This window comes from Zychaea mexicana (genome assembly GCF_025766255.1).
Source record: "Zychaea mexicana strain RSA 1403 chromosome Unknown BDB00scaffold_153, whole genome shotgun sequence".
In the NCBI taxonomy this organism is placed as follows: Eukaryota; Fungi; Mucoromycota; class Mucoromycetes; order Mucorales; family Lichtheimiaceae; genus Zychaea; species Zychaea mexicana.
The window spans coordinates 75,900-93,038 of record NW_026516816.1 but is presented as its reverse complement, the minus strand read 5'-3'; the positions used below and the strand labels follow the sequence as shown (position 1 = coordinate 93,038).

Genomic DNA, 17,139 nt, shown 5'->3' with positions numbered 1-17,139 from the left:
AAAGAGGTGGATAATGTATATGAGATGCATGTATAACTAATAGACTTAACATTCTCTTGTTTTTAGCCTACAAGTTATCATTGAGCTAACACTTCACTGACAGTAGACTTGCCCTTTGTGGAAATAATGTAAAATCTTTAAAGAATATTTGTGCAGTATCATTGGATACGTTAGATAGAGCCATGCCACCCTACCATCCCCTCTTTTGAGGTGAAAATTATTATTAAAAGTTGTTTGTTAGACGGTTCGTTTCTGAGCAAAAGGAGCTCACACTTTGCCGTATACATGTTCCCGCGCGAAAAGAAATCATAACGACTAGCTAGTATTAATAAGTATTGAAATGCTTACACTAGATTATGAATACTGAACTAAATGTAATGTTGATATGTTTTGATTTTAATTGCTTTATTCCCAGTTATGAAATCAACAACAAAATTGCTGCGTACTGCGAAGAAATACAAGTGGATCACGCTTACTTACAGCAGGAAAATATGGAGACATATACTTCGAATGTGATTAAGCGTTACATGCATGTCTTTAAGTACCATCACTTCTCCCTATGTACACATCATGAACTTACCAAGACATACCGCAGCCATACTATTTCATAGTCTTAAACTCCCACTAAAGTCCTTCCAGCAATGCAAGTGTAGAGTAGTTCAAGTGGTCCTAGCAATTTGTCAGTGGAGGATAGTAGAAAAGGTATTTTTTTGAACAAGAAGAAGGAGAAGAAGGCTTTAATCATGTTGTCGCTGCTGTTGTGGCGCCTTCACAAACTTGAGCTCACCCGAATTCAGCCGACGCTCGATTTCATCTCGTTCATGCTGCAGTAAACGGCTGGGGTTGACGCGTTCGGTTCCTTCAGGCCAGCCTGACATGACAATATCGCGATACATTGCTTTGTCTTGCCATGCCATTTTTCTTCCTTCTGGGAGAGCAACTTGGTAATTCTCAAATATTGCTTGTCCTAAGGTAAAACGTATTAAAAAGGTATTCGTACGTCGAGATCCACAAAGTCAGGTCGTTGACACTCCTAATCTATAATAAAAACGTACGGTATTTCTGGGCAATGATATTCCTCAATTTCTTCGGGGCTTTTGGGACGTCATGGATGGCACTTGATTCGGCCCCGAGGAAATAGATGTCACAGGAGCAGCAGTGCTATCGGATGCGGATGCGGATGCGGAGGAAGAGGAAGAAGAGGAGGGTTGTTGGGTGGAAGTATCATTCTTGGACGCAGCTTCAGTGATAGATGAGCATACATGTAGTTGGTACATAAAAATTGAAGTAGAGCAAAATAAGCTTACCAAGCTGTTTGTTGTATTGAAGCATTTGATCTTTGAAATGGTGACTGAAATTTTTCCCATTCAAATCAATTGCTTCTGCTTGCATCAAGCTCCAGAAGTGCATCCCGCCATCTAAGTTTTGTTCATCAGAAATTGATAAGATAAATATCGTGTTCATTTATAATAGAATCCCAGAATGTTACCAGAGCCATATCCATCCTGATCGGGTTGAATAGCGTTGTTAATGTTGCATGGTGCGACAAAACAGATTCCTTCCACACCACATTCTTCTCTCAACATTGTCAAGTTACGGGTAAGGTAACCTGACAGTTTAACAAAAGCGCTTCTTTTCTTTTGCAGCTCAGAAGCGGGTTGCTGCTTGTTATGCTCGTCAGCCATTTCCTGGTAGAAAGCTTTATCTTCCCAGCTAAGACTGTTCCACATCGAGGCCTTTTCGCTCATGATGCTGCCTATTTGGCTGCGATCATGCTTATACCGTTTGCGATCTGGTGATAGTCAAATAGTACTTGTTAGCATGCATCGATCTACAAATAAGTAACTTAAAAAATGTTTACGACCTTGTTCGAGATACAACTTTTTTTGAAACATATTGTATGCAGTGACCTTTCCAGCGTTCTTTCGAAGAAAAGGCAACTTTGGTGCATCCAAGGACTTTACATCCTCTCCGTACTTCTCGGCAATCGCGGCACGGCGAGTCCTCCACTGCTCAGTGAGCTGCTTCTCCATTGCCGCAATCTCGGCTTTCATGGTCGCGTTTTCTCCAGCAAAACTAGAAGATGCTGCCTCGTCAGCCTGCTGCACGGTTCTGACATCGCGAAGAGCCTTCAAGCGAGCGATTTCGCTTTTAAGCGCACAAGAACGCTGCACATCACCTCCCGTATTGGTCACGAGGAATCCCACCACATTTTCCTCAGTCTCGAGGAAACGCTTTTCCACCTCGCTTCTGAGGCGCTGCTCCTTAGAAAAAATTGCAAGGGCGTACGTGTACAGAGGGATGAGGTTGGTGTCGTTGTTTGGGAGCATTGTCATTAAGATGCAGTGTAATAAAAACGAATAGTTAATTTTGCACCAGCCCTGGACTGAGGTCAAATCATTCAACAGCCGAAGTTTGCGGTTTTTGCGGTTTTTGCGGTTAGACCAAATAGTCTAAACCGCAAAGCTCTATCAGTGACTATAGCAGTCTTGGCGGAGGGGATTTCCAGCTGTTGAGCAAGATAACTGGCTCAAAAATTGACCAAGTCCCGTTGGGTTTCAATTCCCAGGGACCTCGCTGGACGCAGTGGGACTTTGAGGTTTTATAAAAAAAACTGTAAGCGAAATAATGATGTCGTTGACCAAATGAGGGAGGGGCCGTTGCCCAAGTGACGATGCCGTTGACGAAATAAATTGCTGCAAGCAAATTAGTAACGCCGTTAGTGAAAAAGAGAGCCATTGACCAAGTGAAAATGCCGTTAGCGGAAAAAGGGGCCATTAGCGAAATAAAATGCTGTTGGCCCAAATCAAAACGCCGTTGGCCAAATGGAAAATCTCATTGGCGAAAAAGAAGCCCGCCGAACGAAATGGTAGGTGAGTCCTGGTCCCCGCTTGCAAAAAGTTGGACTCGCCCAAAAAATAAATTAATTGGGAAAATTTAGCGAGTAAAAGCTGGACTTGCTCCAGATGCTATATTATTGTCATTTTCTTTTTTTTTGTAAAAATTGGGGAACGAATGGGACGAGAACCGATCATTCAACTAAACTCTCAGCTCCTCACTCCTACTTCGAAAAGTAGAACCACGATGCCAGCCTGGTGGAAACAGCGCAGTTGGAACTCCACTGCTAGCTTTCACCGCATCCCATGCGTTGAGAGAAATTTTTTTGTAGCGAATGGGCGCAGTTTATGGGGCAACGTGCATATTGATGCGACTTGTGGGTTAATTTTCAGATTTCGCTTGCATCGCTTTAACCCAACAATAGAGGCGCTTCCTGTCATGGCTATTCGTTGACCTCTATTAAATCCCTCAACATCTTTATCGTCAATCATCACCCAACTGATCTACCTTTATGAATTTAAATGTAATCACTCGACTCGTTCCTTGTTCCTTTCTCATCATACGTATGTGATAGTGGTGGCTACATACTACTGTGTAGAAGAAAGAGATGTCTGTTGTAATTACTGCATGGGTAGATGATATTCCTTGTCATATTGTACCATTTATATGGTTTCTAGCCACAACAGCATCTTGATTATTATTTTTTTCGTTGATCTATCACTGTTTATATCAATTATGCATGGATTTTATTTGCTGTTAGCCCATTGTTGTTGACGTAAGTGAGTGTGTATCTCTTTCCGTAAAGAGACCAGGCAAGGTTAGCTCTGATGGAAATGTGTCCTGAAAAACATTTAAAGAAACAACTGCTGCCCAAAATTGGCAATTGAAGGTGGCGCGTACGTACATCACTCTCACCCATTCTCTTTTTCCAACCTTTTTTTTTGCCAATTGCATAGAACGCAACCCACATTTACGTCTTCTGTCAACAAAGTTTTATTATGAATCCCGAAGAAACTTTTAAAAAAAGGCGTCGAATATCGCGAAACAGGCAATGAAGCCTTCAAAAAGGGCGATTATCCCGCAGGTGCACATCACGCAGTAACTTTATTATTACGTTTATGCTCATTTACAATGACAAAACTATGTTGCTCCATTTCATTCCATTACCCTTTTTCTTTCTCGGGCGAAATAGCATTATCAGATTACTATCACGCACTTCTGCATTTGCGAACTGTCGGTGGTCTTCAGCCTGCAAACGATTTGAAAGAGAGACCGAACGAGCAACTCGTCAAGATTTACAACAACCAGTGTGGTATGTACCTTTTACATACTTGTCCTTCAATACTCTATTTTAAAAAACACATGCAGACACACACATATAATATACACTGGCACATTCAATGTATACACAACCACTGACAACAATTTTGTAAATCATACAATAGCTGTTTTGGCAAAGCAGGAGAAATGGCCGCGCGTTTTGGATACAGCCATCCAGGTAAGATTGCAAACAACAAACAAACAAAAAGAGCAGAATGAGCGAGATATACAGATCAAGCACTTTGGATCAGATTATTGAACGTTATGATATGCTACACAGGCACGCGAAATCGATGCTGAAAACTTTAAAGTGGTCAATGCAGCAGCCATGACAAAGAGTACGAATAGCACGATCAGTAATACCATAGTATACCCCGTCCATCCATGTCCCACAGCAATCCGACGCTCCAAAATTTGGTTCATGTTTCTCAAATAAATCATGACCCCAACGCATATACTCGCAAGCGCAAGTGCCACGAAAATGTACGACACAACCTGAACTTGGATCGATGCTAGATCGTCTGTTCCAAGGTAGAATTAGAGGGTGCGAATACTTTGGTTGGCAGGTCCAACAGCGTCATAAAGCCTTCACACCATTTACATATATATGAGCATGGGTGTCTCTCTGTGTTGTGCGAACTGTCTAACTAGAGTGTTGCTTCTCCACGACGAGTGTATAATCATGTGGGGGTTGTTGTGTGGAGAAGTAAATTGAATTGACTTTACCTATTAATACAAGTACCATGCCAGTAAGCAACCAGGTCAACAAGTTTCGTTCATTGGCACAGTGATCGCGAGGATCCGGGCCATCCACAACGGAATGCACCGTGGCAACATCAATAAAGTTGAACTTGTTGCAACATTGGTCGTTATTACAAAGGGTGAAACGTGAGGGAGCGTTTGTTTCCATGGAAGCAAGGTTTTAACGGAAAAAAAGAAGGCAGGATCACTCTCTCCTCCACACAACCCCTCCCCCTCCTCCTTTTCTCACACTGTCTGACAGCCAATCGTCGCACCAGAAAAAAAAGAGGCAGTGTTTAACCATTAGTCTTTGCTTTTTGGTGCCTACGCCTTTCACTTATTCAAGCAAAGGTGCTTTGTTACAGCGTATAATTATAGTTTCATATTTATAGCTTTTGCCACGTCCAGTGGAATCGGTGATGCCGAATTATCCATTCTATACTTTTTATATTATGTCGAAGTGAGAAAAAAAAAGAGCAAAGCTGAGTTTCCTTGCGTGTGCCTGAAAAAGAGGCAACCGAGTGTATGATTGATTCTTTCGACGAGATCGTACTGTCGCTTTGACCTGCTGTACTGTTTTGGGATGCTACACGTTCGATGCTATCTAATTGAGCAGTATTCCTGCTAGAGTGATTGATGCGTATTCAATGCCATCCTCTTATTGTCTATATCATGTCCTGAATCTGTATTTTGTGTGCGTGCTCTTCTTAAAAAGATTTCTTGCTTATAGTCACATCTCTTGGATGTAGAAAATACTGCAGACGTTGCTGTCTTTTATAAATAGCTGAACAATTTTTAATTTGCCGTCTCATGTAAATCGTTATATTGTTACCAGAAATAATATCAGCTAAAGAAGTGTATGATGTGCTATAAACTGTTTAACAGATAAAAGAAGTGTTATATTCTTCAGCGCTCAAAAGACTTTTTTTTTCAGAAATGAAACTAAAAAGAGGAGTACTATCGTATCATAACAAGCCAGTTAAGAAAGGTTATGAGGAATCGCTAATTTGGATTCTTATTGGAACATTTTACTTCAATACAGTGCAAAATTCTGTACTTTTGCTACAGTGCTGCATATCTTCCGGTGGATTATCTTGGTCGGGTGTGAGGTTGTTCGTTGCAGATGAATTTTCCTTTTCCATTCTTGTCGACTCGACTGGATCGTTGAAATCCGCTCTGGTTTCACCATTGTGTTTTTCTTCTTTTCTGTCTTCTTGCTTCGTTCCTTCAATGGGCTTTACAATGGGCACGATATGCTGACCACCATTTTTTCGTCTCTGGTCCTTCGATGCGTCACCACTCCTAGATAGCTTTGAAAATTTTGGCTTGGCGTCGCTTTCGTCGTGAAAGTCAACATCACAGGCCACATCATCATCATCAATCCAGTCAAGTTTGTACCGTTTCTCAAAAGCCGTTCGGTCAAAGACGCCCTGCCAAGATTCGATATATTGGAGAGCTTGTGCAAGATGTTCAAGCAAGACCATTTTAGGATGGTTACCGTCTTCATCAACAGCAGCAGCGCCGAATGTAGGATACTTCCCCTGGACCGTCTTTGCTACTAGACTTGCCGTGTAAAACAATTGGGGAAGACATCTGGACCAAGGTGCGACGCTTTCGCATATCAGAGTATCTCCTTTTTCGAATCTGCGCTGTTCTGTCGCAGGAGACAAGTGCTCCAACAAAGGCGCCTTGAACTTCTCGCCTTGGTAGTCAATGGTAAATAACTATTCTTGTACCGTGTATATATAATCGATCAGGTCACTGACGCGATACCATTTCAGCTCCGAACTGACAATGGTATCTTCTATTGACCAGCTCGTATACATAGATTGCAGGTGGTTAGCAACGAAAGTTGATTAATGGCGGCTTAAAATCGCACTGAATATGTACGTATGAGGAGGAGGCTAAGGGTACTGTAGTTGTAGTTGAGTAAGTTAAGTAAAGAAAGAAGTGGGAGTAGCCTATAATGTTGATAGGTAATCAGATGTCAAGGGAACATTTATATAAATTTACATACAGTAGTACAGCTTTGGGCATACAGGCAGCAGTATATCACATTGTCTTCATTGTGTTGATTTTCCACTAATAAGTGAGCTATGTTGCGATCCCATTGTGTTTCATCCTTAAAAATCGACAAACGCAATCTTTGTCCATATCGTATTTTCGATCTTAGATCCAAGGTGCCCAACTTATTTATGTATATAACATATACAGACGGTAAACAATGTTAGTCATCATAAGGTCAATAGATCAGAAACAGATGGGAGACGTGTATCTATACTTTACCGACAAACATTTGACTCAGGTTCGCGTTGGAGGAGGCTGAAGCGATGAGTCTCTTGACTTCATTATTGACGGAGCGGCCGTTGTAAATTTTGTTGTCCATCCTTTTCAGTAGTTCGCGGGTGACCTCCTAATTATTTTGTAGAAGGGGAATTTTTGGTTAAAGAAGTTTAGTTTCACCACCCCTCTCCTGGTACTGTTTACTGATATAATTAGTGATATTACTATACCTTAGCTCTTCCGGGAGCCTTCTTTTGCCAGTCTGCGAGAGGATCATGACCCAATGTCTCAAATACTGATAGGAGTTGGGTCTTGTTTTTCCTCATCACGTCTAGCGTCACCTCGCAGGTCTTCCGAAACATGCCTATATTCCCCAGCCCAACGCATTCTAACATCAATAAACCTTTTCCTTTTACTGAATTTTTTGTACCTAAGAGGTTATTGTTTTACCGTCGACTTTCAATATGCCCATTGCATCAATTAAGTTTTGAGTGAGTCGGAAGGGGACAAGCTCAGGAACGGGCAAATGGGCACCCTAGTGTTGTATATCATAATTGAGAATCGTCAGTCATCATCATTTATCTGTGATAGCAATAGCTTGTATGAGAAAACAAAATATGGATCTGTCAATAACTCACCTTGTCGAAAAGCATATTTACGTCGACATGAACACAGTCGCCGTTTGTTTGATCAAAGAGAATGTTCTGAGCATGTCGGTCTCCGAGACTGTGTAATTGTCGTGGCTGACTTCACAGCTATTTACTATTTCGTACTGCTACAAGCAGGACGAAATAGCAGCTCCAACAAGACGAATTATCCAGCAATGAAGCACGCCATATTTATATTGTGCCACATGATCCACGTTATACTGCTGTGCACATACTGTACACCGAAAAAGTTCTCTCGGAGACGATTGGAAAGATTCTCCAGGTTAAAGTGCTTTAAAAATTTATGCAGGCTGTCCATGCTCTGGGAGGAGTATTCTGGGCTGCACCAAGCAAAGTTGCGTGCAGTAAGTGCTGCGTTGGACCTTCCAATCTTGTGATTTCCTTAATGATGGTGATGTGTACAAAGCAGTAGGATATCGGTCAGGTTATATAAACCACAGCGTATAGGCGAGACAGGAGTAAGGTCAATATACGGCAACACAGAGTTCCATAGCATTTCCATTGGTGCATCAATGAAGCATGAGTTGTGTGAATTTGGCTCTAAATATGTTACATAAGGCACTGTGTTGTACATGTATACATGCAAATATTTGTTTAATAAACTTGCATATATATGTACAAAATTTCTTTTTAATGAGTCAGCCATTTACCTTCTTTTAGAGAAGACCTGTTTCGAGGCGCATTTTTGTGTTGATTGTCTGTGACGATGGTAAGAAAAACCAGATAAATGATAGATCCGCTCAGCAACCTGACCAATACTTCTTGACGCTGGTTTCTAATCGAAACCGCTGTAAGTCAGCCACGACAAAGTGAAGGATAGATCATTCATCCTTTTTGAATTAAACAGCAATCTCGAAGACTTCTAGTCCCTTTCTATTATTGAACACCACAGTAATGATTGCATTTTGTAACTTAATATTTTGTTTATGCTGGCCAAAGCTATCCTGATTTTTCCTTACCCAAGGATATATCCGACAATGGACATAACTGCCAGAGTTCGTATGTATCGTGAACGACTGGCGAACCATTCTGAAGGTTCAGGAAAGTGTACAAGGAACCATTTGTGAAATACTTTGGGACATCTGAATGAAAAACAAGAAAAGGGGATATTAATAAAAGTTAATTTGCTTTTCCAATACGTCTTGACCTAATGTATGCTTACCGAGGCAAGATAGTATTCGTGAAAACTTTTTCCTTCTCTTCAGGTGTTTTTGCATTATCCAAAAGAGAACCAGCGCGGGTGGCAATTTGCTAAAGGCATGAACAAAAGTATGCAGACCTTTCTTAGTGTACACGATCATCGTATATCATGTCTTTTATGCTTCATCTTTGTAGTATATCTACATATCTAATTATGTCTTTACCCTGATGTCTTTGCCAAGTAACGCCCATTCTTGAACGACGATTGCTTTGAGAGGGTTCAAGTTGTTAATCCATTCGATTAGACCCCACTTCTCGCCAAGGGGAATTATGCCATATGTTCGGATATCTAAGAGACAGAGAAAAGACATCGTTCATATATATCTTATGTTAACACCATTACCCAAAATCTGACCAATACATCAAATAACAGGTGACGATAACTCACATAAATTTCGTTCTCGAGCGTTTGCGTCCTTTTTCAAGAATGTGTTGATCATATGATTGAACTCCATCATACGCGCATCTTTTCGGAGATCATCAGCTTTTTTGACCAGGAAAGTATACGTCTTGCCGTCTGTGCCAATAAGTGCAATTTTCTTCGGTTTCGTCAACGACCTCATCACTTCATAGCTTGAAGAAACGCCTAAACAACAGGATAAGTAGCAAATACATCAATATTTTGAATCCTGCCTCTTTCCCTCTCTTTTATATTTATAAACCTTTGATCCGTGGCAAATCCTCAGTTTCAATTCCTTGGTAAGGAACGGTCGACACCTCTGGCAATTCTGGAAGCAGGGCTTTTTGCGATGGGATGCATAGCTCCAGGTTCGCAATCTCCGATAATCCTGGAATCGTCTTGGTGCTGTAATGTGTTTGCTCCGTGATTGGCTCTTCCATTGCAAGTGCTTTAAACACACGCGTAAACTTCCTGGCTTGCTATACACATAAAAAATCCAGCAAAGTTTGAGTAACCCATGCTAACCACCACATCTTGATATCTGGCGCCCTATTACTGCTGCTACTAACCGAAATGATGCTAGCAAGTAGCCGGCCGTTTGTTGGATCGTTCTAAAAATAGTTGTAAGTAATGGTTTTAGTCTAGTTTAATAAAGTACAGCTTATCCAACTTGTCTCGACCAAACATCCTTTGTTCCTATATAAAGAATCTTACCTCGGCTTTATCACATATCATTTGCGCACGGCCTGTATCTTGCCATTTCTTGATTCGTCAGATGGCAACAACGCCCAGATTGTTGTTCTTGGATATGCGGCGATACTTTGCCAATGATTTTCATAAGAATATTACCAACTTCTTCATTGGGATGGGATAAACGGGATACCAGCTGTGGAAGTACCATAGCGAACTATATATTTACCCAGTTGTTGTTTTGAGTGAGTGTGCAAATGCTGATTTTTTCCTGCTCAACCTTATGGGTATGTATTCCGTACCTGGCGAGGGTGAATCCCATCCAAATGGTTTCGAATACTTGTATTGATGCTTTTGAACACTTCAAAGGCAGTGATACGTGTTTGGGTATCGGTTCTGCATAAGATATATATATTGTAGGTTAATCATGAGTATATGTTTATACACACATAGACTCTCTCCTCCCCCTTTCATATCTAATTATACAAGAGCTTACATGAGGCTTAGACTCTCGACAACATCGCCAAACTCCAGCCAGAGCGTCAGGAATCGTGGCATTGTGTAATAAAAGTATTTTGAGCCAAGGTGGAGAGCTCGAATATAGCTTGTTACTGCACAGCTGGCTATCTTCATTCTAGAACGAGGAAAGAGGACAACAGAATTTCGTCCAATTATTTACAAACACCTTCTAACATACGTACGGGATTTCAACTTACTCCTTCTCACTCATTTGCATGACATGCTTGGCATCCTTGTCCGATATATTCTTGTCGTAATATCGACCCACATAGTACATGGCCTTCTCCCAGCTAGATAGCGAATGTAATAAGTACACTTTTTTTTCATTTCAGACAGAAGCACAAGCCCACATGATCAGCAAGGTACTTACTTTTGGTCCAACCTCTGGGCTCTTTTATATAAGCTTAGCATCGTGGTACGGTCAAACTTTTCAAACTCTTCCGAGTATTTTGCTTGAAGTAGGGCGGCCTGAATACATAAATTATCAAGCAGAACAAATTAGATTGCTCCCTCTTCCGCAATACAATGAATCGAATCCAAGTCTTTCGAGATATGTTTACCTTCGCACATGGATTCGCTTGACTTTGCAGATATTTGATGGCTTTTGCTTTTTCTTCGTTTGCCCAATACCACTTGGCACGTTCCAGGTAAACAAAAGGGGCGCCAGATTTTTCTGCCCTGAGAATTGCATATAAAGCAGTGTTCAAATCGCCTGCTTTTCTTGCTACTTTGGCTTTTGTCAACCAGATGCTACCGTCATCGATAGGCGCTGAAAGTGAGATTCCTTGGGGGCTGATGACATGATGCCATTAGTCTTGTATCAAGTTTATATCATGCAACAATAGAGATACGTTGGAGAAATACATACATCATACTGAACAAAGCTGCTTGTCGAAGCTCCAGAAGCTTCATTTGATAGCAATGCGAGGGCGCTACAAACTTGAACTGCTGCTCCCACTTGCTTCGTAGTTCAGTGATGGGTGCATAGTTTTCACTGCGCGTAGCTTCTTCCCATATGAACCGACTTTGTTTTACCTTATGGATCATCTGGAGGCCAAGGATATGATCGTACGACTGTTGGTAGGAGTCGTGACTTGCTGACAACATATGATCCATGAGGTAATTTTGGGCTTTGTCGATACTCACAAGTCCAGCCAGATTGTTACCTTGACGGAAATGTGCAATGGCAGTAGCTAGCGAACCATCAAAGGATTGTTCGATCGGTTGATTAACAGAGGCTTCCAAGGTATCCCAATCTTCAATTTTCCAAAATGCTTCAGCGCGGTAGGCGTTCAATCGCGAGAGAAACTGTGGATACATGCGCATAAGCCGTGTTGCTGCGCTTTGCATGATCTCTGGAAAACGCGGACGTGAATGGCATTATCTTTAATAACGTATTTTTGGAGCAGAGGATGTATTTGCTCACTGCTGTCCCTTCCGCATGTAATTCTTACCGATATTTCCACCTGCTCTCAAGCAGTTAAAGTAGCCAGATAGCATTCTGCTGTCTTCCGTCGCCTCTTGCTCCGGTGAGTCCAATACACTTCGGTACATCACGCTGGCAGTATTCCAATCACCCATGTGCTCATACAACATGATCTCCTCATCCCTGCACAGCGTCCGTTGAAACAGGGAGTAAACGGCAACCACGCCATCGGGATTATCAATATGAACGTATATTTGGCGCAAACTGTCCAAAACATCAGATGTGAATTGACCGCCGTGCTCCCTCATAGTTTCTTTCAAGTAGAGCTCAAGATGCATCAGCGCTTGCGGATACGCCTTGCAACGGAATGATGCTGTGGCCATCTTGTCATTAGGAATCTGCTCCAAAAAGTTTCGAACTTTAGTTATGTCTCCGTTATCCATGTTGACATGGTTTTTCTGCGCGCCACGGATCCATTTTCTGCAATGCTCTGTGATCAATACAATCACCTAAGAATAGCCGCAAAAAAAAAGAATGAATGTATCCAGGTGGATATTAGTGCACAGTAATCCTTCTTTTGAGGGTATTGCTTATTTCTGGTTTGACTTTTTCACCTGTAACTCATTTCTTTGCATTTTTTCAGTATGCATTGGCGTGTGACTTTCGCCGTTGAGCACGCATAGTATTTCACCAATAACGTCGGCGCTTTTTTCTTTTGATCCTGTCAGCGCAACATGTAAGACTAGGCGAGGGATCAGGTCCAAGGCCAAGCCAAAGAATTCCCGTTGCACCAAGGAGGTGAACACAGCAAACAGGTCTCTCACACTGTCGTCGTTTGCCGACTTGATCAATAGGTAATACCAACGTTTTATCCACGTCTCGTAACTGTCAGCACTTGGATAGATCGGGTAATAAGGCATAGGGATCTGCATGTTGCCTGTGAAAGAGGACGCGAGCAGTGGATAGAGCATGTTTTGAACATTCGTGGGCATCTTTTTCCAGCGTTCTTGGATGGCAAGGCTTTCGCTGCCGACGACAGTGCTATGTTTAAAGCCTGCAAATCGCAGCAAGGTTTGCATAGCATACTGGACAAACTGCTGGGTTTCTTCGTTGTTGGCTTTTCGGAACGCTGGCACCAAGTGCTTAATAATGATGTGGCACACAAAGTCTCGGTTCTCTTCTGGATTCGTATAGTTCTTGAGTACAATCATGTCGTCTTGTACCACTCTGACTTGGAGTCGGCTCGGGTCGGTCGCGCCAAGTAGGCCAAGACATTCAGCAGCAAGGTTGCGGATGTTTTGGATATCACCGGTTTTCCTGGACAGATACAGCAGTACCGTGTAGAGCATGGAATGTTGGCGTACAATGACAGGATGAAGCGCGCCGTGTTTCTTGAGGATCCGTAAGAGTTCTTCGACCAATGTCAAGATGTCTGACGCAGCGTCGTTACGAGCTCGTTTGCATATGGCAAAGATGCTTTGTTCGATCGATAGGTCGTCCCGCTTTTGATCAATGAGTTCGCGGACCTTATCGAGCTCTTCAAAGGGCTGGATACTGGGGAGCTCTAGTAGACGGTCCATGGTCAAGTTACACGCGTGCAGGATCTCCTCCAAGAATCGGCCGATATCCTGTTTGATTTCATCCGAGCACCGCGGGAATATTGACAGGACACCGCGAACAATGGGTCCAATGCAGTCAGACAGTACTGTGAACGGCAAAGCATGGGCAAATCTTTTCCATAGGTTGTACACTTCGTGCTGCATCCGTGGTAGCTCACCGATGGTCTGAAATAAAGCCATTGTCTGTTGTATGTAATTATAGAAAATAGTCGATTAAAAAGACTTGGAAAGTAAAGAACAGCAAATACATGATTCGAGTGCATCAAAATGTTCAACAAAGCAGAAAAAGGGATTAGGGGATACGCGTACCTGGGATGCATGTGTTTGTACACCGTGTCCCATTAGCTTCAATATTTTATCCAGGGCTGCTAATGCGTTCGGATGTGTCAGCACCGGTTTTCTTTCGCGGATTTCAGTGATGAACTTTGATACGTGAGAGAGAATAGCGAGGTAATAACTCTGCAAGAATTCACCCAGTGTTGTCGCTGATGTGATATGGAGCCATTCAATCACCTCGTTAAGAGCGACCTCTGCCTATGATCCATCGTCAGTAAATCAAGGGTGAGAAGCTACCATTTAATAGCAAATAGCATAGCACACGACTAGTTACTAAGAGAAAAAAAAACAGAAACAAAACTTTACCCTATCATAATCATCGTCCGCTAATCGCATTGCCAAGGACGACACAATTTTCGTTTGATGCGATCTCAGTAATTTTTCAGGCGCTTCATCGTCGAGAAATATGCTTCGTAGACGAGCGAAACCCTGGTTGGTGAAAGCTGTGTCGCTGGACATGAAATAGCTGATGATTAAATGATGTCCACCAGTTTCGCATAGAGACTTTGTGTCGGACGTGACCATCTGGGCAAGTGTTTCCAGCAGGGTTTCATCGCTCGCGCCCACGGCATATGGTAGGGCGTAGCACATGTAAGCCCGCAAGTAATATGGTAGCAACATGTCATACATTGCTGCAATCTTGTCTGATAGCTGTGTCACGCTACCAGTAGTGTTGCTACTGTCATTCGAGCGTTGCTGGACATGTGACAAGGCGATTCGCGTCAAGCTTTCATCAAAAAGACCTTCTGACTGGTGAATTCCCAAGTATCTGATCTATTGGGTTTTTATGCATCGGATGGGGAGGGTAGAATACGTAGGCATATTTAGCGAGTTAGTTTTCATAATGGTGCCAGTCATAATCATATATCGATTTTGTGAGACAAAAAAAACAGCTTTACATCGTCTAACGTCTTCATGATCGATGCCTCGGTCTCATCTTGTTCTGCGCTAGTGACAAGAGTCAGCATTGTCTTTAGGTACCATGTCTTTTGCTTTTAAAAAAAAAGAAGTATCAATATTCAATGAGTGTGCCCAAGGACGATAAACATGCTGCGTTAGCTCTCTTCAACTCATGTGTGTATTTACCACAGTGCCTCCATGTCGCTTTTGAATTCTTTCTTGTAGTGCCTGCATCCTATCCAAGGACAACAATAACAGAAGTGAGTGACTCTATAAAAACATAGTTCCACATACTCAAAGCAACTCTTTCGCAATTTCTTTTATCGTTTTTCAAAGTAAGTTCTTACTGGCTGCCTTCGCAAACGTCCATGTCATCAGCACTTTGTAGTCGAATTCGCTTTCGTAATGATGTCTATTATATAATTGTGCTTACTTTGTCAGTATCTCTGTTCATAGGACACGTATACCTGTTGCCAAAGCCACAAAGATAAAGCAGACGTTACCGATAGAGATTGGTCTTCTTCTTTGTTGAACAACGCGTCGTATTTCATGACAATGGCTTGGTGGAACGGCGTCAGTTTTCGAGCCTTTTCCAAAGCGGAAGTGTAATTCTGGAAGCAAGACAAGGGTACATTATTGTCGAACAAGAGATTTAAAACGAGCAGGATGATGTCCTAACAAAAATAAGGGTGGTGTTTATACAACAGGTTTTTTTACTCGGTAAGCAACACGTAGCTAGAGAGAAGGAACGGCTATCTCTGGAAGGAACTTACAATGAGGCTATGTAGTGTTTGCGCCGAAGGGTACTTGCATATTTCCTCGAGCAATTCAGCAATGTCATAGAGGCATGATAATTTGGAAGGTGTGAACATTTTCAACCACGACCTGATACTTTTCGCAAAGTTGTCCATCATTTCCTCTTCAAACCTATTTCAAATATTGCTTCAGCACTCTTGTTGTATAATTGCGCCCTATTCAGAATAAGAGGGGTTGAGGGGAAATACTTACGACGATTGCAATTGCAACGTCTGTTTCACCCCCTCGAGCAGATCACATATGTGTTGACTTGATGTGGGATCTCCAGGGGCAGCTAGTTTTTTTGCAAAGCATTGCCAGTAGATTGAAGTCGTCTAGAAACATCACATGGAGTCAAACAGAGGGGTTACAAAGGAAGTGCAATTCGTTGTAGGATAAGGTACCTGAAGAATATATGTTTGGGCTAGGCGGTCTTTGGCATGGCAGGCAGCTTCAAGCACGGCGGATGTGTACGACCAAACGGCAGGGTGGGCCAATCTGGTGTAGTTTGGATCTATCAACAACAAGCGCTGTATGGCACCCCACACGATGGCTATAAGATGGATAAATTTGCTGCTTGGAATAACAGTGTCGGACAGAGATGTGATCTAATAAAGGACGCTTTGTTGGATCAGTAAGGTGTCACGCTGGATGAGGATATGAATTCTCTTGTTCAATTAAATCCATGCTAAAGACAGAAAAGAATACTCATAGCCGTAGGAGTGGGTAAAGAAATACGTACTCGATAGGTTTTATTAGGATCCTCGATCGGGTACACGTGCAACAATTCTAAATCATCCATCTGTTAGTTTGCATAGAAAATAAATAAAAAAAAAAGGTACGCTGCGCTACCTTTGAGGATTCTCTTGAGTTCTTTACAAAGCCGTTGAACACCCCTATTCGGCGCTTTGGTGGCGATTCTTGTAAACGTCTGCTCCAACGTGTTGCCAAAGTCGGCGTGTTTGATGGTCTTTTCGAGCTTTGTAGCAAAGACCAGTAACCGCTGGACCAACTCTTGACAATACTTTAGATCGAGATCCGCTTCAGCACAAGTAACCAAAATTTCATTGATTGCTGTATACCCCGATTGGACGCGTAGAAAAAAGAAAAACGATGAATGAGATTCATCCTAGGACCGATCAAAGAGAAACACAAAAAAAAACCAGCTGTAACCCCCCCCCACCTTTTTTTTATTCTGTCTCACTCTCATTAAACACAAAGAAAAGTATACCAGTAATGTCGTCCTGTTCTTGAATCAATTCATCAATGAGAGTTGCTAGATTCATAGGATCAGCCTCCATAATGGAGAGTGGAGGAAAGAAAAGTTTATTGGGGTTGGATTCAGGTGTATGTGGGAGAGTTAAGAAAGGAAAGGAAAAAAGAACGCGAAAACGACGCGAGAAT

At 42.2% G+C, this 17,139-nt stretch overlaps 4 protein-coding genes across 4 annotated transcripts; 1 reads left to right on the top strand and 3 right to left on the bottom strand.

Moving 5' to 3' along the window:
* Positions 1-737: 737 nt before the first annotated feature.
* On the bottom strand, positions 738-2,330 carry BDB00DRAFT_878949 (uncharacterized protein; the record flags this gene model as incomplete). The annotated part of the gene is made up of 6 exons (XM_053127805.1): positions 738-967; positions 1,056-1,062; positions 1,149-1,240; positions 1,308-1,418; positions 1,490-1,792; positions 1,862-2,330. The coding sequence occupies 6 exons, from the start codon at positions 2,328-2,330 to the stop codon at positions 738-740; spliced, it is 1,212 nt and encodes a 403-aa protein (XP_052973385.1).
* Positions 2,331-3,673: 1,343 nt separating this feature from the next.
* Positions 3,674-4,889, top strand: BDB00DRAFT_856199 (uncharacterized protein). Its single transcript, XM_053125775.1, is given in 6 exon segments — positions 3,674-3,761; positions 3,777-3,867; positions 3,887-3,922; positions 4,031-4,150; positions 4,284-4,336; positions 4,439-4,889. 5 exon segments carry the CDS (start codon positions 3,837-3,839, stop codon positions 4,592-4,594), a joined length of 396 nt encoding a protein of 131 aa, XP_052973384.1. The 5' UTR covers positions 3,674-3,761; positions 3,777-3,836; the 3' UTR covers positions 4,595-4,889.
* Positions 4,708-5,177, bottom strand: BDB00DRAFT_152730 (uncharacterized protein). The gene has a single exon (XM_053116253.1). The coding sequence runs from the start codon at positions 5,066-5,068 to the stop codon at positions 4,802-4,804; it is 267 nt and encodes an 88-aa protein (XP_052973383.1). The 5' UTR covers positions 5,069-5,177; the 3' UTR covers positions 4,708-4,801.
* Positions 5,178-5,927: 750 nt separating this feature from the next.
* Positions 5,928-17,137, bottom strand: BDB00DRAFT_933748 (uncharacterized protein; the record flags this gene model as incomplete). Its single annotated transcript, XM_053129128.1, has 33 exons — positions 16,967-17,137; positions 16,588-16,809; positions 16,478-16,524; positions 16,140-16,343; positions 15,949-16,070; positions 15,714-15,867; positions 15,444-15,614; positions 15,288-15,352; positions 15,127-15,175; positions 14,940-15,032; positions 14,347-14,814; positions 14,014-14,238; positions 12,700-13,887; positions 12,114-12,594; positions 11,528-12,014; positions 11,220-11,451; positions 11,030-11,127; positions 10,857-10,949; positions 10,637-10,774; positions 10,443-10,536; positions 10,300-10,357; positions 10,165-10,196; positions 10,020-10,061; positions 9,713-9,929; positions 9,439-9,636; positions 9,215-9,339; positions 9,013-9,101; positions 8,810-8,932; positions 7,821-7,908; positions 7,633-7,717; positions 7,413-7,546; positions 7,186-7,312; positions 5,928-6,601 (listed from the first exon to the last, which is right to left on the bottom strand). The coding sequence occupies exons 1-33, from the start codon at positions 17,034-17,036 to the stop codon at positions 5,928-5,930; spliced, it is 6,693 nt and encodes a 2,230-aa protein (XP_052973382.1). The 5' UTR covers positions 17,037-17,137.
* Between the last annotated feature and the right edge of the window lie 2 nt (positions 17,138-17,139).

Excerpts from the sequence above, each read along its gene's own strand:
- BDB00DRAFT_152730 (XM_053116253.1), bottom strand. The coding sequence starts at position 5,068 with ATGGAAACAAACGCTCCCTCACGTTTCACCCTTTGTAATAACGACCAA.
- BDB00DRAFT_856199 (XM_053125775.1), top strand. The coding sequence starts at position 3,837 with ATGAATCCCGAAGAAACTTTTAAAAAAAGGC. Across the intron at positions 4,151-4,283 it reads GATTTACAACAACCAGTGTG|CTGTTTTGGCAAAGCAGGAG; the intron begins GTATGTACCTTT and ends ATCATACAATAG. Across the intron at positions 4,337-4,438 it reads TTTTGGATACAGCCATCCAG|GCACGCGAAATCGATGCTGA; the intron begins GTAAGATTGCAA and ends TATGCTACACAG.